The sequence below is a fragment of the Salvelinus namaycush genome, chromosome 11, assembly GCF_016432855.1.
Source record: "Salvelinus namaycush isolate Seneca chromosome 11, SaNama_1.0, whole genome shotgun sequence".
Taxonomy (NCBI): domain Eukaryota; kingdom Metazoa; phylum Chordata; class Actinopteri; order Salmoniformes; family Salmonidae; genus Salvelinus; species Salvelinus namaycush.
In genome coordinates, this window is record NC_052317.1 from 19,912,337 (window position 1) to 19,934,910 (window position 22,574).

Genomic DNA, 22,574 nt, shown 5'->3' on the forward strand with positions numbered 1-22,574 from the left:
TGTTACAGGTCTTAGCTGGGCACTGACTTCATTTCCACCTGAGTGGACTTTTCTTGGTCATGTGGGTTGATTCCTCTAGACATCTTACTAGGAAGGCAGGATTGAAGTCAGCATGACCTAAGGTGCTGAGAATCTGATGCCCAGGAAGGCACTCATAAAACAGGGAGCACAGCATGCCCTCTACCCAGAGGATACCAGCTATCTCCATGATACCCACCTGAGGAACAGAGTCTGTTTCTCAAACTTGGGTTGATGCTTACTGAAGTGGAAAAAAAGCCTAATCAGTTTTGATGGGTTTGGCCATCCTTAAGCTGCAGAGCTCATTTGGGTTGTGTTGCTTAACAAAGGCAGGGAGTTTAGGAAGACAGCAAGTTCAGAGTGCAGCTTTTATTAGTGTCATGGATGCAGGCACAAAGCTAGAGAGGCTTGTAATAACATAGAGAGTGATGTTTGGGGTGTACAGTACAGTAATAGTTAATTCATCCATTCAACTCAAATCCCATTACAGTAAATGTGATAATTGAACATCTCAAAATCTTACCAACAAACATAAACAGAAATACTATTCTAAAGAAATACTAAATTTACATGTGAGTGGGCTCTTATTACCCAAAGTTTACCTTGCTGTAACTTGAGTGGGATGGCTGGGATCAGAACCAGAGTCTTCCAATAGTTCAATCTGGGAACACAGGAGGAGGCCAAGGGCGGGGTCTGCGGCGTTACGCATCGCTAAATCTAAATTTGGCATATAAACGCAGGGAGCGCTCATACTTGAATGATTATACAGGTACGCTCTAGATTCCTTGGTGGATGTACGATATCCGAATTGACTTACTTATTACGTAAATGTAGGCTCCTGTAGATGTCTAAATCTTAGGATGTATAAAGAGTAGCTCTCATGTTCACCGTTCTGCTTCAATACAACTTTTGGAGCTGGACATTTCCCGGGGATAGTTGACCAGATTGAACAAAACGTTTTGGTAAAAGGTACATTTAAAATATATATATATATTCGACACTGGGATAACGAAAAATACTGTTCTGAATTATAACTTTGTATTGTTGTAGCCTGTGAGAGAATTTCGCACGCAATACGCATGCTCATGACATATTGCATGTGCTTGGCAAAAACGTATTTTTTGTGTGAACAGTGCAATTGACCTACTGTCAAGAGCTTAAAATACACCAAAGCTATGTACAGTATTACCGTTCTAATTCTAATGTATGATATCCTTGTGCCAGAGATGTGATAATTCATCAGTTCTCACATTCAAGTGAATGCATAAATCAATAACCATTAATATTAAATTGAATAAAGATCTCTGAATGCTTGACCAACCATCATATTGTATTTCATTTTTACTTTTGTTTAGCCAACAGAATACAGATTTTGTATTGGAGTGAATCACAGAGGCTGGAGAGGCTGATCGTCATCATGAAGGGTGTACCTCAGGACTTGCTGAGAGGGTTTGGGTTGCTATTCTTTGCCCAAACAGTACTTTCTATGGTGATCCCTAACTCTACTCACCTGGAGGCCATACTGGAGAAGTATATGAACAAAGATGATGAGTGGTGGGTGTCCAAACAGAGAGGGAAGAGAGCCATCACTGACGGTGATATGCACCTCATCCTCGATTTGCACAACAAGCTCAGAGGTCAAGTTTATCCACAAGCTTCAAATATGGAGTATATGGTAAGAAAGCTAAACCAGGACCAACTGTGTCTGCTATATTTAGGTTATGTTTAAGTTTTCCTAAGATGGACTGTAGGCAATTGGAATATGACACTTGCTCATACTGAAGAAGGAGATTGTACAGTACTAAAGATTGAAGGAAGTGTTAGTTACGTATTTTGCACTCATACTTCATCTAAGCTAACGTGTGATACTTGTTCATAGACTCAAGACATCTAGGCTTGAGAATCTGGAACATTCTCAAACCCATTCAACCAGAATGGTTTCAGCAGATCACATTTGGAAAGTCAGGGCCAATGCAGAGGTTTCACACCAAGCTCTGAGAGCCAGTGGTGTAAAGTAACTAAGTCAGAATACTTTGACATACTACTTAAGTCGTTTTTTAGAAGTATCTGTACTTTACTTGAGAATTTATATTTTTGACAAGTTTTACTTTTACTCCACTACATTCCTAAAAAAAATATGTAGATTTTACTCCCATACATTTTCCCTGACACCCAAAAGTACTTTTGAATGCTCAGGCAGGACAGCAGTATGGTCCAATTCACAACACACCTACCAGTATAATGCGGTGTCATCCCAATCGCCTCTGATCTAGCAGATTCACTTAACAAATACTGCATTTGTACATTTTTGTCTAAGTGTTGGAGTGTTGCCCCTGGCTGTCCGTAAAAAAAATTAAATTAGAAAATTGTTTCGTTTGGTTTGCTTAATTAATATAAGGAATTTGACATCTAGCATTTACTTTTTACTTTTAAGTATGACAATTGAGTGAATTTTCCACAACTATACTTAAGTAAAACCAAATATTTTTACTCAAGTAGTATTTTACTGGGTGACTTTCACTTTTACCTGAGCCATTTTCTATTAAGGTATCTTTACTTTTACTCAAGTATGAATATGGAGTACTTTTTCCACCACTGCTCGGAGCAGAGAGCTCAAATAGATCAAAACCTAAAAACAAGCCTGACCAACAGCCAAGCAATAAAGCCAGTATGTTACTGCCCCTGTCAAACCCTGAGCTCTGGCCCCTGCCTTGGCTACCGACCAGCTCTCTCTTCCACTGTTATTGTGCACTCTGCCTCAACCATTTAAACTCACATTTTCAAATATTAGTCTTTATTTAATCTTTGCATTTCCTTTGGCAACAAAGCTGGATCTGTGTTGACTCAAACTTTTAACAGTTGAGCATCATCCTTTGAAGTATGGTTGATCAAATATAGGTTTCTGCAAAGGATTCCTGGAAGCAATGTAAAGTACTGTTCCCAGATGGAGGGGTTAACTGTAAATGTTGAAAAGAACACAAGGATTTGCCATTTAGAGGACATCATTTCGATGTCTTAATGTAAATTTCCAACACTATTTGGATAATTTGGACGATTTCCATGTATGACAGAGATTAGTATCCAGGCCTACAGTATGTCCATTTTCTTCAAGCCCACTGCACTAACCCTAAGCAGTGCATAATGCAGATATCACTAATGTAATGTACTACACATGGAAGACATTAGGACTGTACAGGGCAGCCGACTGGCACCTTTTTCAATTAACCTTGATGGGTGTTAGTGCAGTTAAACAGCAGAACAGCAGCACACTACACCTATTCTTCTAATGGACAATTTTACTACAGCTTGGCAGAAACATTAGAATTCCTCACATATCTACTTAGCTCTTTGTCAGAAACAAGTGGTGCATAAATAGTTTATAGTGTCAATTGACCCAATACAAGATCTGTATCATGTGCAGATTGGTGCACTTTAGTGCAGAGTTGATGCAAAGAGGCCAGTAGTACTAAAAATGCCATCAGGTCCCCCAATACTTTCTGGGAAGAATGTTAAGATTTGCATTTCCAATGTTTGTTTATCAAGCATTTTGTATTTCTAGAGTCTAAGTAACACTAATACAAGCATTTGTAAGAGTTTTAGTCTCAGTAGCTCTAGCACCAATCTGATGAGCCTGCAGATATGTGTTTAGCCTATCAGAATAACTCTGACTTTCACATTTGAAAGGTTTGGGATACGGAGCTGGAGAGGAGTGCTGAACACTGGGCACACACCTGCATGTGGGAGCATGGACCACAACACATGCTAACCCAGATTGGACAGAACCTGGGTGCCCACTGGGGAAGGTCTGTATAGTAACAGAAGAGATGACCAGTTTGATTATATGCATTATGTCATTATACAGTAGTACTGTATATCCATTTCCTAACATGATTACTTCTAGATACTTTGTTTTAGGTGGCTTTAACAGGATGAATGACAGTTGTGGGGTCATATAAACTCATGAGGCAACAAATGTGTGAATAAACAGTGGAGTACAGAGTACTGATATATTGCCATGGGTTGTGTCCAGTTAGCTCAATTGTTTTGTTTCCACTTTCCTCAGAGACCGACCACCAACATTTCACGTCCAAGCCTGGTATGATGAAGTGAGAGACTACAGCTATCCCTATCCACAGGAATGTAACCCACACTGCCCTTTCAGATGCTCTGGTCCCGTCTGCACTCACTACACACAGGTAAGAGTTTCCAATGACAATATCATAACACTTTATTTAAGGCCAGAGAAGTCTGAGAGGACCATTATCTGAAGGGAGCTACTTTGTCTGTCTTTGCAGATGGTTTGGGCAACAAGCAGCCATATTGGATGTGCTATCAATGTGTGCTACAATATGAATGTGTGGGGCATGATTTGGACTAAAGCTGTGTACTTGGTTTGCAACTACTCACCGCCGTAAGTTTTCCAATTAAAAAAAAAATATTCTTATGTTTGTCACCCCCACAAAAATGTTTTATTAAGTTCAAATTGCTGTATATTATGTAGTGTATTGGAACTGGGAGGGATTGGGTCAAAAGGTTCAGTGTGTTTTATGATGTAATTTGTGTGCAGGGGAAACTGGTGGGGGCATGCCCCATACAAACATGGCAGCCCGTGCTCTGCCTGTCCGCCCAGCTACGGTGGAGGCTGTAGGGACAATCTCTGCTACAAAGGTTGGCTGCTTTTTTGGTGCAAAACAAATTGGTTGCTTTTCACATTTTTGTTTTGCAGGGCATATAACATGTGATGTGGCTCTTGTTCTTCTTCAGAGAACGGAGTACAGAGACGTCCTGCCCCTGAACTAGAAGAGACAAATTACATCGAGCCGGAGTCACAGCCAGAACCGAGGGCCCAAGAGCCTCGGGCGAGACCACTGCCCCCAACACCATCATCCAATGACAACGTGGAGAGGAATGAGGTGGTCAGCACAGTGCAAATGTGTAAGAATTGATCTCTCATTTGATTGCACTGTATTTCATATACAATGTCACTGTACAGTAGGACATGTCTGTCACCAGACAGATACATCTATATTTGGAATGACTGCCAGAAGATCTAAGTGAGATTGGTTTTCTTGTTTTTAAAGGTCAACAGATGGACTGTGAGACCAAGCTGCGTGATCGTTGTAAAGGAACCACTTGTAATAGGTAGGCCTAAATTGTAAAGGAAACACTAGTAATACTGTAGGTAGGCTTATGTTGTAAAGGAAACACTAGTAATACTGTAGGTAGGCCTACGTTGTAAAGGAAACACTAGTAATACTGTAGGTAGGCCTACGTTGTAAAGGAAACACTAGTAATACTGTAGGTAGCCCTACGTTCTAAAGAAAACACTAGTAATACTGTAGGTAGGCCTATGTTGTAAAGGAAACACTAGTAATACTGTAGGTAGGCCTACGTTGTAAAGGAAACACTAGTAATACTGTAGGTAGGCCTACGTTGTAAAGGAAACACTAGTAATACTGTAGGTAGGCCTAAGTTGTAAAGAAAACACTAGTAATACTGTAGGTAGGCCTACGTTGTAAAGGAAACACTAGTAATACTGTAGGTAGGCCTAAATTGTAAAGAAAACACTAGTAATACTGTAGGTAGGCCTACGTTGTAAAGGACACACTAGTAATACTGTAGGTAGGCCTACGTTGTAAAGAAAACACTAGTAATACTGTAGGTAGGCCTACGTTGTAAAGGAAACACTAGTAATACTGTAGGTAGGCCTACGTTGTTCTTAAAGTCGATGCTGTCACTTACCAGTTCTTACTCATTCCTGTGAATCGGTCAAAGCTGAGTTATAACTATTGTTTCTTCTTGCAGGTACGAGTGTCCTCCTGGATGCTTGTCTAGCCCAGGGAAAGTAGTAGGGACTGGGTATTATGATATGGTATGAAAAGAAAACACCATTTTGTATCTGTCAATTTGTTTGGTCTATTCTCAGTGCACAAGTTGTGGGATATAAAATAATGATATAAAACAACTTTAGTCATTTTGCTCACATATTCTAATTCTTGAACAGTATTGGATAACACCCCTCAGAGCGGGAGTTGAACAGTTGGGGATGGCCATAGTATACTGTCATAATACATGAAGCAGGGGTCCCCAACTAAATTCATCTGCAGGCCGAGGATGGTCAGGGGGCCGGAACATAATTATAAATAATTTGTACACTGCAAATTGACCACAATAAGAAGAAGCGCAAACCGATATAGTACCTGACAAAAACATAATGATTACATTGGGATACGATCACATATGTCTCTCTATTTATGTGTGGGAAAACATGGGAACAGATTTCCTAAAATAAAATCACTTGGAGCTGATTTCCTGTTTTTTTTATAGTGTTTTATGTCTAACAATGAAAATTCACACAAAAAATGAATATGCTCAGTAAACTTGGGGGGCCAAATAAAATGATTTGGCCCATGGGCCACCAGTTCGGGAACCCTGGTATAAAGAGTAGTGAAACATATTTACATTTTTCAGCAATCAAGTGTTTGCGGAGCTGGTTTGCACGCTGGAATCATAGACGATGGTGGAGGCTGGCTGGACGTTACAAGACAAGGAAGAAAATCACATTTCACAAAGTCATACAAAAATGGTGTTCAGTCTGTTGCGTGAGTTCAAATTTTACTCACTCCATTATATTTGTTTTACTCACTCCATTATGTTTGTTTTACTCACTCCATTATGTTTGTTTTACTCACTCCATTATGTTTGTTTTACTCACTCCATTATATTTGTTTTACTCACTCCATTATGTTTGTTTTACTCACTCCATTATATTTGTTTTACTCACTCCATTATGTTTGTTTTACTCACTCCATTATGTTTGTTTTACTCATTCCATTATGTTTGTTTTACTCATTCCACTGTTTGTTTTACTCATTCCATTATGTTTGTTTTACTCACTCCATTATGTTTGTTTTACTCACTCCATTATGTTTGTTTTATTCACTCCATTTTGTTTGTTTTACTCACTCCGTTATATTTGTTTTACTCACTCCATTATGTTTGTTTTACTCATTCCACTGTTTGTTTTACTCATTCCATTATGTTTGTTTTACTCACTCCATTATGTTTGTTTTACTCACTCCATTATGTTTGTTTTACTCATTCCATTATATTTGTTTTACTCACTCCATTATGTTTGTTTTACTCATTCCATTATGTTTGTTTTACTCACTCCATTATGTTTGTTTTACTCACTCCATTATGTTTGTTTTACTCACTCCATTATGTTTGTTTTACTCATTCCATTATATTTGTTTTACTCACTCCATTATGTTTGTTTTACTCATTCCATTATGTTTGTTTTACTCACTCCATTATGTTTGTTTTACTCACTCCATTATGTTTGTTTTACTCATTCCATTATGTTTGTTTTACTCACTCCGTTATATTTGTTTTAATCATTCCATTATGTTTGTTTTACACATTCCATTATGTTTGTTTTACTCACTCCATTATATTTATTTTACTCATTCCACTATGTTTGTTTTACTCACTCCATTATGTTTGTTTTACTCATTCCACTATGTTTGTTTTACTCATTCCACTATGTTTGTTTTACTCATTCCATTATGTTTGTTTTACTCATTCCACTATGTTTGTTTTACTCATTCCACTATGTTTGTTTTACTCACTCCATTATGTTTGTTTTACTCATTCCACTATGTTTGTTTTACTCATTCCACTATGTTTGTTTTACTCACTCCATTATGTTTGTTTTACTCATTCCACTATGTTTGTTTTACTCATTCCACTATGTTTGTTTTACTCACTCCATTATGTTTGTTTTACTCATTCCACTATGTTTGTTTTACTCACTCCATTATGTTTGTTTTACTCATTCCACTATGTTTGTTTTACTCATTCCACTATGTTTGTTTTACTCACTCCATTATGTTTGTTTTACTCATTCCACTATGTTTGTTTTACTCACTCCATTATGTTTGTTTTACTCACTCCATTATGTTTGTTTTACTCATTCCACTATGTTTGTTTTACTCATTCCATTATGTTTGTTTTACTCATTCCACTATGTTTGTTTTACTCATTCCACTATGTTTGTTTTACTCACTCCATTATGTTTGTTTTACTCATTCCATTATGTTTGTCATAAAGCCAAACCAACAAGTGACACGTTTTCACACGTTTTACAGGATGAACAGGAGTGCAAATTCCTTCAACGTATTTACTGTACCAGGTATGTCTGGTCTACTATCATGTTGTGCACCTTTATGTCTCAGTAATGCATGTATTGTTTGAATGACATTGTGGCATCTTTGCTCCTCAGTAAAAGCAGTCACATGTGAGACCACCGTTGCACAGTTCTGTCCCTACAAAAAACCTGCACGGCACTGTCCAAGGTAAAGAAACAGGTCACTTTCTAATAAACCAAACTTGACCTTCTACTGTAAAGTTGATACTGTGTTTAATAGATATTTTTCCCCCACCAGGATGTATTGCCCCCGCAATTGTCTGCATGAGACCCGTGCCAGAGTCATTGGAACACAATGGTATTCGGATGTAAGTCCTTGAATGTATGTCTGTATGTATGTATGTACGTATGTATGTATGTATATACTGTATGTCTGACAATGGCCTCCAAATATTTTATTTCTCTCATAGAACCGGCCTGTGTTTTACGCTAACCTACCTTGTTTTTTTCTAGAAATCCAGTATATGTCGAGCAGCCATCCATGCTGGTGTCATTCAGAATGACTCAGGAGGCTACCTGGATGTGCAGCCTGTGGACAAGAGGAGACAGTACAGCGGTAGCTATCAGAACAGAATCTCTTCAGAAAGGTAAGGGACGTGAATAAGGGAAACGCAGGCCAATTGTGGGGTTTTGACTCTGTTGCAAATGCTTTTGGATGCGTAATGGCTAGGGACCAGGATTTTTTCCTGGTTGGCTCATGTGGTCAGAAAAACTCTTTGCCTTGTCAGATTTGGGGTGGCAAGTAGCCTAGTGGTTAGAGTGTTGGACTAGTAACTGAAAGGTTGTAAGATCGAATCCCCGAGCTGACAAGGTAAAAATTTGTTGTTCTGCCCCTGAACAAGGCAGTTATTAACCCACTGTTCCTAGGCCCTCATTGAAAATAAGAATTTGTTCTTAACTGAATTCCCTAGTTAAATAAAGGTAAAATAAAATATACATTATAGGCTAGTATCAGTGTCATATACTGTACCTTGGCTTGACTATGTAAACTGTTCTTAGCTGAATGCAAACTTACACAAGTGTCCATTCTTCCTAACAGCCTACAGAATCCCTCAGGTGGCAAAGCATTCAGAGTATTTGCAGTCATTTGAATCCACATTGCAAGGACACTGGCAATGAAAATGAGCACTTGTCATTTAACACCCAGTCATTTCACGGCCAGTAATTACACTGCTTATGGTTTCCTTCTCTTGCTAAGCTGCACCTCAGCTTCTCTAGGCTGTTCAATTCACTTTGATCACAACATATATAAAGATACACTGTTCAAATGTAGATCTTTTAAGACTGTATATTGGATGTATATAACATGTTGTAAATAAGTTGAATGTCTAACAAATGCAATCTCTCATAGATATTTGTATCAGAACAGAAAAATATGTAATGTGCATGCATGGTAAAGGTTTTAATTCTATGATATTTCAAATCTTGTATTGTTTTTTTAATTTGTAAGTATTTTATACATTTTGATGACTGATGTTGATGTTATATTTCATGATACAAAATTGTATAGCCCTTATTCATAGATTTTTACAGTTCAAGCCTGGCTGGCCAGGAGTGCGTCAGAGAATTTCATAGCACAAACCACATGGTGAGACACACAAAATATGCATTATTTATTTACATTTGTGAAGAAATCATTGTTATCAATGGTCAATTCTGGAAGGACAGTTGGGACTTTCATAGCATGTCTTTTAGCTGAACATACAGTATAGCAATTATTATATGTTTCATGATAACCTTATCAGTTCTCCATTGATTGCTACTGTTCATAATACAGTAGCTGTATGGTATGTAGTTTATAAAGCACTACCTCACGTTGTTAGAAAGGCACCATTAATGTACTGGAAACTACTGGTATCCTGTCTGGATGACAGAGAGAGTACTGTCTTACTGTCCTAGATCCAACATGTGTTTGTCAGGTTCACAGGGCATTACTGTGGGATAAAGGGCTAAATCCTGGTGTATTCAGTAGTTGCTTTTCATATTTCTACAGCCCCCCCCCCCCCCCCCCCCCCAACCCCCCCAAAAACCCACCAACAACAATTATCTGGTTGAAACATTAATATTTTTTATATACATTATACAGCTATTACACATGTTCATCTATCCACAGAACTCAGGCACTCATATTCAACATTTCAAAAACAGAATTTGTAGAAAGCCCATATCCTTTCCAGGCAGGAGCAGTAAAGAATGAAAGCTGAGCAAGCCCTTATGTTAAACTACTCGGGCCCACTGGCTGTGCGCTAGGTAGAGCAGACAAAGAGTGACTTTGTGTGTGTTGATCTCGATCTCACTTCCCTGGATGCATTTCCCCCACGCCTGCCACAGATGTGGTCAACCCCAGCTGAAAGGTCTCTGTCAGTCACCCGTACACACACATACCCTCTGTGAGATGCTTTATGTAAGGGTTGAGATTCAAGTTCAGTATATTTTACTCAATAGTTTTGTCTGAAAGGAGTTTGCTTCGGACAACGCATTTTAACTAATGCTGTAACTTTTTTAAAGGGGCAAGATCATATCTAAGATAATGTACTGTATTCTCTAATTTTGTCAAAAGCTCTTGTTAGACTATATAGTCAGTCAACATAAGAGTTAAATATTAAAGTTGTAAGTGGGTCAGACTTACTTCAATATGGAATAGAAACAAGGGAATCCAACAGGACAGACATATTGACCTTGATCCATAAACTTTTATCCATTCTATAGAAATAGATATTACATACTAGCTTCCATTGCTAGTGCAAAGCTATGGTTAATACATAGTATACACTGTACTGTAGTGGTGACCCATTATAACACACAACCCCCACTATCACCACCATTCTGCTGAGTGACCGGGGGGCTGGACTGAGAGGAACTTTCCAGGAAGAGGACCAGGGCTGATAGAGACCTGCTGATGGCCTCATTGAGTTCCGCACCGCTCTCCAGAGAGAAGAGGCATGCATCAGAACACTGTCAAAATTCACAGGGCAGTGTTGCAGAGGAGTCCACTGGCAAAGACGCCAACTGTTCACTGCTGCAGGAGTGTTATACAACATGAAAAGACCCCACCGTCACAGACCCGCACAAGGATCAATACATCATCATCTCAGAGGTGCTGTTTGGTGAAATTACATTTGTTTCCTTTCATTTGGACTGTAACTACTGCTAATAGTATACCTGATACTAAATAAAATAATAATCAATAAAAAAGTTGGAGAATATAATTTTTTATCATGTATTTGATGAATGTCTTCCAGTACTTGTTAATGCTTGTCCAATGTCTGTGGTTGCTGTGAGTAGAAATCAGCTCCATCAGATGAATGTTGTTATAGTATAACCCTCCTAAATTTGACACACTGTAGTACAGTGCAGTACAGTAAAGTGAACAGTGTTCCCACTGGGCACAGACATCAGTTCAACGTCTAGTTTTGATTTACATTTGGTATAGTTGTCAACTAACGTGAATTCAATGTGAAATCAACAACAACAAAAATTGACCATGCCATTGGATTTAGGTAAAAAGTTTGGTGGGGAAAAAATGTATGACTTTTAGCAAATCCAATCATTTTTGCACGTTGATTCAACATCATCACATTGAGTTTTTTTGTTGAAATGTTGTGGAAACAACATTGATTCAACCTGTTTTTACCCAGTGGGTTCTGTGCAATCATGATAGTTTATATCTTTATAGAATATTCTCACCTGATCCATAGTGGCAGGCTGTTCACAGTAAAAAAAAAAAAGTTTACTCGTGAGCCTCTAATGACATCATTTATGTTACTAGTTAGAGTGAGAGAACTTTTAAAATATTTTTGATTGTGGATGTTGGTTTATTGTACAGTACAACTACTGTATGTAAAATATAGTCAGTAATTATATGGGTTTTGAAGTATGTTTGAAATGTCAAGGCAGCTAACCGCTAGAGAAACATTAACTGGTGTGTAGAGGTGAGTGGTTTCTAAATATGACTTGTACAATCATTCTCATGCTTTATAGCTTGCTCCTGAGGTTGACATCTGGGTGGACATATATGATGTACTGTATATGGGGCAACAATCACTAACTCCAGAAAAATAAGTGTTGTGGTTAGTGCCTCATTCCTGTACTCCCTGAGAGAGTTAATCATTATTATCGTAACATAGTTGCCAGCTGTGTTTAGTTGGAAGAGAGTAATCATATTTGCATTGCTGGTTTTATAATGATAATGTGTTATTTATAACAGCGATAATTTAAATTCACTCTCACATGAAATAGATAGGATACATGTCACCGAATTCCCGCCCAATTAAAAAAAAAAAATAGAATTACAGTAGTCTGGAAATGATTTCAAATTCTGTGTCCTGTGAGATGTGTTCAATTCAAATGCAACAATTTAATTGGAATCAAAGAGCAATTTCTCACTCAGTTCAATTCTGACCCCAACACTGCACTTCAGAACATGTAGCCTATAGAGTTTACAACCCATAGGGTACATATTCTGAAGTAGGAAATGCAACAATAAACTATTCTCAATTTCCATTTAAAACGCAAGTCTTTTATTCACAACATGAGAATTTCAGAGTTAGAATAAGGTTCTCTTGCATCTCTACATAGTGGATCAAACATGTGCAGCCTCCTGCTCTGACCTCATCACCCTTCCTCCTCCACACACACACCCACCCAGTTGTGATGATGGCAAGCCTCTCTCTTACTCTCCCTATTTGTTGGTATCCAACACACAGACTTCCACTGCCAGTGTGGCAACCATGCAATATTCCCCACAGCCTCGCACTGCAATAGTAGAACCAGTCAACTCTTTATGGACTCTTTTCATGCCCCTATGAAACTTTTTCCGTAACTCCCAGAATAGTTGTCTAATGTCTTGGCACACTTTATTGGTGCCCTCCTGTCGCTGCCTTGAGCAGAGTACACAGAAATGATGAGACTATTTTCATCTTAATATTTATGAAATTCATTAAATCTGTTTTTGTAACATCTGTTATTAGGCTACCCCCCATGCAGCACACTGCATGATAAGTGTTCACCAGTGGCAGTCGTGACGTTTAAGATGAGCATGGCCTTATTTCTATTACAGCATATTGGATGACTCTCATTCATATTGCATTCACCCAGTTCAATGTAACAGTGATAGGTTTAGGCTACTATATGATACTCTAATTGTCCCTATACCCATTATGAGGTTGCTACAACCTAGCCTATGAACGAAAGGTGCACAGGTTGAGATATAAATTAGAGTAATCAAGGTGACAGACAGTGACACATTCAATACCACCTTGCATACTCCTGTCTGCATCTAGCTGCTCTAGTTGGTAATCATTAGTCTAACAGTTGCAAATGAGAGTTTCTGTTGGACAAATTCTGGTATGTTCATCTCCGTTTGCTTTTGTCTAAAAAACATTTGTCAACAGAATCTGTGGAATGAATAGACCCCTGACCACACTCAAACACAGTTCACTTTCACATCATCACATACAAACAGCATGATAATTTTGCTTGTTGTATAAATTCCTTCTTGCGTCTATGCGCTCTCCTCCTCTCACCTTTCCCTTCACTTGTGAACAACACATCAGCTGTCTGTGACCAGGCAAAAAAAACTTTTCCAAGGCAAACTATATATTAACCGCTAACTGCTACACACAGCCTACATCGTTGTCACCATATTAGCTAATGTCTTAGACAACATAGCTACCAAAACTAACACGTTAGGAAACCTGCTACAATCATACAGTACAGTCTACAGTCAGCAAGCAGTTTAGCGGTTACACCGGCAGCCCCGGTGGCAAAACATTTATAAAACCAAAAGCTTACGTTGACTTGGAAGAGTTCCAGTGTTGGATAGCCATAGCCAGCTAGCTAACATAGCAACCCTCTGTTTGAGCCTGGTGTTTGAGTAGGCTAAACTAGCTAGCGGCATATGCTAGCTAAGTGAAAGTGAAATACAATGAAATATAGCTAGCTCTCTCTTTCTCTTGCTTCTTCTTAATTTTTAAATAAATGTATTTGTTAAAAACTGTTCAACTATTGTCTTTCTCTCTCTTTGAGTCAACAACTCATCACATGTTATGCACTGCAGTGCTAGCTAGCTGTAGTACATGCTTTCAGTACTAGATTAATTCTCTGATTCTTTGATTGGGTGAACATGTCTATTCATGCTGCAAGAGCTCTCATAGGTTGGACGATGTCCTCCGGAAGTTGTCATAATTACCGTGTAAGTCTATGGAAGGGGGTGAGAACCATGAGCCTCCTAGGTTTTGTATTGAAGCCAATGTACCCAGAGGAGAACGGAAACTAGCTGTCTTCCGGCAACACCATGGTGCTACCGTACAGAGTGCTATTGAGGCTACTGTAGAACTTCATTGCAAAACAGTGTATTTCAATCAATTATTTGGTGACGTGAATATATTTAGTATAGTTTTATCTAAAATTAAATCTTTCACTATTTTTGTTTTTATGAAATTCACTGCGGAGGATGGTCCTCCCTTTCCTCCTCGGTGGAGCCTCCACTTTCACTATACTAATAGTCATTAATTGGTACAGTATACAGTACGTCTTACAAACATGCAGCTTTGCATCAGTTAGCCCCTCTGTGGGGCAACTGGTTTACTCTTTACTTCTTTTGACAAACACAATATGCTTTCTGACTGGAGACCTGCATTGTGAATGCAATTGAAAGTAATTGTAGATACTGTGCCCTACAGTATGAAATACACAACCGTTCAAAAGTTTGGGGTCCAGCATCCCGGAGTCGCCTCTTCGCTGTTGACGTGAAACTGGTGTTTTGCGGGTACTATTTAATGAAGCTGCCAGTTGAGGACTTGTGAGGTGTCTGTTTCTCAAACTAGACACTAATGTACTTGTCCTCTTGCACAGTTGTGCACGGGGCCTCCCACTCCTCTTTCTATTCTGGTTAGAGACAGGGGCACCGGTACCGAGTCAGTGTGTGGGGGCGAAGTGACTTTTACAACATTAACAATGTCTACACTGTATTTCTGATAAATTTTATGTTATTTTAATGGACAGAAAATGTGCTTTTATTTCAAAAGCAAGGACATTTCGAAGTGATCCCAAACTTTTGAACAGTAGTGTATATAAAAGTTAATCTACACAATATATCACCACTTGCATTTTCACTGCACAGTAGAGACTCAAAATAACCACTGTAGTGACATAAGAATTCGTCCAAGCCTCCATATTTATTTAGTTTCTTGGGTTTGGAGTGCAGACTGTAAACAACAAGCAAGGTTACAAATAGAATTTACACACTTAAGAATATAGTCACCAAGGGGCTGGGCCTCACTCCCCACGTCATCTCTGACCTTTTTCTGTTTACAGGAGGGTTTTGATTTCTCCTTTTTTTCACCATTCACACATAAACCATTCTAGAATCGTGGAGTATAAGGAGTATAAAATAGTAGCTTTTTGTCTTGATGAAATGGGGGTGCAGGACCAACATGCAGCTGCCAAGCCATAAAAGAATGGTGCCAACAACCAGCACCAATTGCCAGCTCCAGCCCTCACCTGTTTTTTATTACGATTTCCGCCTACATAAGGAACCAGGCTAGCAAATAGACCTGAGTTTATGTACTTTACTTCCGTTACTTAGAGTCACCTAACTGGGCACAGACGTCAGTTCAACATCTAGTTTTTATTTATTTGGTTGAGTTGTCAACTTTAATGTGAAATCAACAAAGAATTTGACCATATCATTGGATTTAGGTTAAAAGTTTGGAGAAATTCCCTTACGTTGAGGACTTTTTTCAAATCCAATCAATTTTCACATTGATTTTTTTTTTAAATGACGTGGAAACAACATTGATTCAACCAGTTTTGCCCAGTGGGACTGTACACTTAATATGTTGTGAAATCTGTTTTGAATGTATTGTAATGTTTAAAAAAATGTATAACTGATTTCATTTTGCTGGACCCCAGGAAGAGTAGCTACTGCCTTGGTAGCAGCTAATGGGGATCCATAATAAATACAAATACAAATACATAGCAGCCACAGTAGTGTATCTGGAGGGGTGCATAGAAATGACTGCCTCTGTTTAGATTAACATGTTCTTTCCTATGTAATTTTGGATTCAGTCCCTTGTAGATAGTGATGATTTAATATTTGTATATTCATACGGAATCAAAAGGCTATAATTCAATTCTGACTGTCACAGCACATGCATTTTTCCCCCAAATAGGCACATCTACATGGACTTAACCAAACAACGAATTACATTTTCCATTTATGTATTGAAGTTACGTTTATGACTTTCATCAATTTATCATGAGGCTCATTTCACCTTTTTGCTAAAAGCAGTAGTACTAGTTTTTAAGAGGGGTCTAGAGGGGATGTGCAAACAAACAATGACAATGATGCCCTCTGCAGGATAAAAGTTCTGTCAAAGCACTGAAGATAATGTATGTACCATTAGGGGAACATACAGGGCACAGAGAAAGGTCCCTACGGAATAACTCAAGTGTCGTCTCGTTCTGATCAAACCACAATTTATAATAATCATTGCTAATCAAAGAAAGTAAAGAAATAGCTAAATGTAAACAGCTACATTCTGGGGGTTCTACACAGTTAAAATATCTGCAATTATTTCAACCTGACTTACTATAATTCAGAATTTCTTGAATTACTTTAATATTTAATATTTTAGCGGAGATGCCATTGCACCTCTTGATGGCAGCATCCCACTTTCCCAGGATGCCTTTCTCCAGCAGTGGGTGGCACGCCAGGCCTGGGGGGCCATAAAACTACTGGAGAGGAAGCAGATACAGAAACGTGAGGGGTCAAAAGAACAAACAAACCTACTAGGACTGGGAGAGGAAGAGATGAGAAGAGATCAACTCATTCTGCTGACATGAGTTACTTTCAACACCTACCCTCAAGCTCAAAGTGCACAAACTGATCAAGGTGGAGAAATGGAAATAATGAGAAAGAGGGAGAGAGAGAGAGAGAGATAGAGGGGGGTGAGAGAGGAACCTGGCCAATTCTTGTTAATTTACAGCTCATTATATCCAACAATTTTTTGTCTATTATTCTTACAAGTTCAAGAAGTTAACCATGTTCCTCAGTGCCCTCAGTGATCAAGATCTTAGTTAAACTCCTCCCAAAGTGAACAGAATAAGGGTTCACATGAACAATCAGTGTTCATTTGTGATCTGTCATTCACCTCACTCAGAGATGCAGGGAAATACTTAATTTGGAGAGATGGGAACAGCTTGTGATGTGAGTCATTGGGAGCTCTCTCACACTGAGCTTCATTGCAGTCTAATTAACCTTATTGCCACGTATACTGTCTGCTCCCATTGTACAGCCGCCATGGTGCATGTCTGTGTTAAAGAATGACTTGTCAGGGATTTGAGTTTTGCCCTAGTGACCACACAAATTACTCATGCTTGTTTCCCATCTGGCTGCACCACTACTTGCCTCGTGACTCAGTATAAATTCAGATGATATTGAATAAAGCTCATTCTCCTCAAAAGCATGAAAACAATGTCTGCCTCAATCTGTACTGTAATTTTAAGGGTAAAGATAATTTCTAGAGCATAACATATTTTCTCAACGAAATATGCATTGGGCATCTTTTACATCCTTTCCAATTAAAACAAACATGTTTTACTTTCGGGACCATACAGTGCACAAAGCAGTGCCTGAAGCCCTTTTTATGGACAGTGCTGTCATTGTCTGAGGAGTTCATTTGGGAGCTCTTGTGGATATGGGTGTGGAATTGCTGTGTTTTCTTTTTTATTTCATGCTGTCCAAAAGCAACAGTTCTGTAGAACATTAATAATCTATATATCCTCCATTACTAAGCAAACATTCAAACCTAGGCCTATGAGACATGAAGCAGTGGACTTCAACTGCTTCAGTGGTTACCATCAAGAAGGAAATGGAAGCAAACAGAGTAAAACGAGAGTTTCTATTCGACAAATTCAGGTTTTGCAACAGAATTGGCAGAATGAAAACACCCTTGGAATCTAATTCTAAAACAAAGGTTAAGGTTTTATTTTGGAAAGGTTTTGTGCTGATTTAAATCAAATATGTGACACCAAATGTATTGTCTAGGCTAAATATGAAAAATGTACATGTAAATTGAGGTGATTATCAATGCGTTCAGTTCTGGGGGATTCCTTACCTCTTTTCCCACAATGCAATAGTCATGTAAACAAAGGACAACGACAGGAAGGGAGACTGAAAAGTTCTAGCTAGATAGCTAGCATTAGCTAAGTATAGCTACAAATGTGCAACTTATTAGCCTCAGCAGTTCTGCAAGGAATATTTAAAAATATATATATAACGTTATTTAGCTAGCTTCCTAACCAGTTAGACATAATTTGAATTGCTTTTTCTACATTGTCTCGTGTGGGATCTCTAAAGCCAGTTAGCTAGCTAGATGCCTGGCTAGCAGCATGTCAGAAGCTAACTAACGTCGTTAGGAAGTAACGTTAGCTGTCAAAACCAAGCCAAGTGCTTTGATTTCCCAGCGAACTCAAAATGCATCGATCTTGACAGTTTACAGGGAAAACCGTTTTTAACAGAGGATGACAGGTAATATCAAAAGTTAAAAGTATGAAAGAAGCTAGCCAGCTAGCCCTCTTTGTTTCTTGGGTGGCCACCTTAGCTGGCTAGCTAGCTAGGATCCAAACACTTGTACTAGCAGCAGGATGTATCTGTAGTGTTAGGCTTCTTCATAGATATCGCCAGCAGTTGGAAAAACAGGCTACTGTAGAAAGGTAGCTAGCCATGATTGATAAGACTGTGCGGTATTCGAAATGTTATGACAACTACTGTAGGATATGTATTCTTTGTCTTGTCTTGTTGTGGAATAAATTAATGGGATTTTTTTCTTCTTCAGGGATGACTGCTTTTGAAGGACAACCTTTGTGGCCATCCACACATCTATGAGATCCCCACATGTCTGAGGGACTTCCAAAATGAAGAAAATTAGTCTGAAAACAATACGAAAGTCATTCAACCTAAAAGGCAAAGAGGAGGGAGAGGATGTTGTACCACAGCCAAATTCAGCTACCAACTTTTCAACAGATTCGAAGTTTGGAAAATGTTACAGCAAAGAACTTGTTTGTAACGACTTTGATCATGAGGAGAAGAAAGGCCGTAAGAACGGCTCAAAAAGTGAGAGTCTTATGGGATCACTGAAAAGGAGGCTTTCGGCAAAACAGAAAAGTAAAATAAAAGAAAGTTCCACATCCGTAACCTGTGAAGATGACACATTCTCGTGCTCCTCAGCACCCATTTTCTTTAACGACGTAAAATCACAGCACCATCTAAGATCTAGTAGTCACCATTATAGCCCCACACCATGGGCCCTCAGGGCAGCAAATTCTGAGGAAACATGCCTTAGAATGGATGGGAAAGTGAAAGCTATGATACACTCATCAGACCCAAGCCCATCTCTGTATGGCATTCAGAAAGAATTCCCTGACCCCCAGATGGATAGGCCTTTTCAGGATTCATCTGAGAGCACTGAGCCTCAGAATTGTGATTTGCATCTAGATATTGATGTTGAAAATGTGCCTGCGATCATTGGACTATCACCTCAGAACTATATTCACTATGCAATGCCTTTAGATGATGACCTTGAAAAAGGCTTGGATAATTCCTCTCCAATAGATGAGGTGCCTCAGCCCGAGGGCTTCCCTCCTCATGCAGCGGAAGACCCCATTGACCAGGAGGAGCTGATGTCACCAGACATATTCATGGACCCATCAGTGAATAGACTGCTCTATCAATCTGCAGGTGTCTTGATTCCAGACTCTAGAATAGATTCTCCTCTCTCCCCTTTGCTACCTCAGCTACCTGGCAGTCACATCCGAAGGAGTTTCCAAGTATATGGTGGTTCTTCTCACTCGCATGGTGCAGAGAGAGTGATGCACCATCTCAACTTTGACCCCAATTCAGCCCCTGGTGTTGGCAGGGTTTATGATGCTGTTCAGCACAGCGGGCCCATGATTGTAACCAGCCTTACAGTAGAGCTAAAGAAACTGGCCAAGCAGGGTTGGTACTGGGGTCCTATAACGCGTTGGGAAGCTGAGGAAAAACTTGCTAGCCTACCAGATGGGTCATTCTTGGTGCGAGACAGCTCAGATGATCGTTATCTTTTGAGCTTGAGCTTTCGTTCACAGGGTAAGACCCTCCACACCAGGATCGAACACTCCAATGGCAGTTTCAGTTTCTACGAACAGCCAGATGTGGAGGGTCACATATCAATAGTGGAACTCATTGAACATTCCATCAGAGATTCTGAGAGTGGAGCCTTCTGCTATTCACGATCTCGTACACCAGGGACTGCCACGTATCCTGTCAGACTGACAAACCCTATCTCAAGGTTTATGCAGGTGCGTTCCATGCAGTACCTCTGTCGGTTTGTCATCCGTCAGTACACACGGATTGATCTTATCCAGAAATTGCCTTTGCCAAACAAGATGAAAGATTACTTGCAGGAAAAGCACTACTGAAGAGGATCAATGAAACCCAGTTGGACTTTCTTGCGCATTTTAGATAAGCAACACAATGAAATAGGCCTAGTTTTTAATCTTTTGGACATGACCCTAACCCAGTGATGTGTCCACCAGCCAATGCCAGTAACTGACGTGTCTAGTGAGCCATACAGTTATACTCGCCACCTCAAAGCCAAGGATTGAAGCTGAATCTTAATCAGCTTTTTGTTACATTGGATTATTTCTGTAAATTCTGTTTTGATAGACCAAGTGTTTTGTTATATAAAGCATGTAAAAAGAAAGAATTTCGTACACTCAATATGCTCCCAACAATTTGGGTACAACCAACGTTTCGGCACGCAGTGCTTTCTTCAGGGTGTCAGTTAGTCAGCACCTCTGCAAACATTTTTGGGTGTGCGCCATCTCATGTTTTTTACTAGATTGTTATATAAAGCACATACATTATCTAATCATTACTACACTCAACATTTCCTCATTATCCTATGTGGTTTGTTGTCCTACATTAAAACAGTTTTTGTTAGTGGTCTGTAGCTAGTATAATTTTGATACCTGAAAGTCGTCTCTGCTGAGTCTTTAGTTAGAAGTTTTTTCTTTTGCCTCATTGATGGTTACTCATTGCATGTGAATTACATTGAGTATATGGATAAATAATATTTGATCACCACACACCTGAAGCTATGATTTTGGAGAACTAATCGGCATTGACTGTGTATAACCATATAGGGCTAATGGCTTGTTTTTGTAGCCTTAATTTGACTGTTTGCCTGTCACTAAGTATAAGGAAAATTGCTTCACCTTGTTACTTTTCAGATCGTGAGTTGCTACCTATGGTAGAATACTTGGTATCACCTAAACTTACTTTTTTGAACGGCTGTACACCGTTTTTATTGCACATCTTGAATGCAGTTAAAGGAGGGGTGTTTATTACTGTTAATAAAGGACTTATTCACAGATAAGTCTGTATGTTGTTAATCATCATACAGAAAGTTTTTATTTGAAAATGTGACTCTGAACTTAAAGTGACGCAGTACATATTTAAAATGTCCGGGCTTCTCAGTCTACAGAGATCACGGATCCTCCAGTTAAAGTGGTGGTAAAACTTAATCCCACCCCGTCTTTGCCAGCTACTCCCTCCTCTTCTCAACATGTTACTGGATCCTGTATCTCTCAGGCAACTGAAAAGTAGCCTCAGCCTTGCCAGCTGCCCCAATCACCAGAGTGGCCTACTATCTTTATCTATGAACAATGCATTTTCATAACCAACTTTTAACTACTAACTTCGCTCTTTTGTTTAACAGTTTTGATTATACAACAAATCATTCTAAGGGTGAAATGTTGGGATGAGGCTGAATATTTTTACATTTTTATGAATGCCCTCTGAGAACAGAAGTGGCAGTCGGCCCTCTTGTGGCTTTAATCCCAGGTGATGGCACTGAAACAGCAGTAATAAGCCTAATATGATTTGGGGCAGCAGTCTATGGTACTGCATCTCAGTGCAAGAGGCGTCACTACAGTACCTGGTTCGATTCCAGGCTGTATCACATCCGGCTGTGAATGGGAGTCCCGTAGTGCGGTGAACAGCGTTGGCCGGGGTAGGCCATCATTGTAAATAAGAATTTGTTCTTAACTGACTTGCCAAGTTAAATAAAAAATATATGTTTTTTTGATTATTTAATAGTAGAGGCTGTAATTAGCGATAATCATTGTATGTTTTATTTTCCATCAAACCACCCATAGGCTACAGAGTCAAACAGTAATCTCAGTACTTACAGCGGGTTCTTGGCCCTGCAGAAGTTTGTCACATTGATGCTTTATTCTGAAAGTCATGCCATCTGCCACCACTAACCCCAGAGGGCTTCTTATCCAGCGCTGCATGTATCTT

General features: G+C 39.2%; 2 protein-coding genes across 2 annotated transcripts; both read left to right on the top strand.

The window, feature by feature from the left end:
• The first annotated feature begins 1,435 nt into the window (after positions 1–1,435).
• On the top strand, positions 1,436–9,318 carry LOC120055547 (cysteine-rich secretory protein LCCL domain-containing 1-like). Its single transcript, XM_039003414.1, has 10 exons — positions 1,436–1,693; positions 3,703–3,821; positions 4,082–4,214; positions 4,314–4,429; positions 4,586–4,686; positions 4,783–4,953; positions 5,100–5,160; positions 5,824–5,890; positions 8,681–8,814; positions 9,267–9,318. Exons 1-10 carry the CDS (start codon positions 1,436–1,438, stop codon positions 9,316–9,318), a joined length of 1,212 nt encoding a protein of 403 aa, XP_038859342.1.
• A 9,061-nt stretch (positions 9,319–18,379) lies between these two features.
• On the top strand, positions 18,380–21,643 carry LOC120055894 (suppressor of cytokine signaling 6-like). The gene is made up of 2 exons (XM_039003934.1): positions 18,380–18,761; positions 19,069–21,643. The coding sequence occupies exon 2, from the start codon at positions 19,148–19,150 to the stop codon at positions 20,687–20,689; it is 1,542 nt and encodes a 513-aa protein (XP_038859862.1). The 5' UTR covers positions 18,380–18,761; positions 19,069–19,147; the 3' UTR covers positions 20,690–21,643.
• The last annotated feature ends 931 nt before the right edge of the window (positions 21,644–22,574 follow it).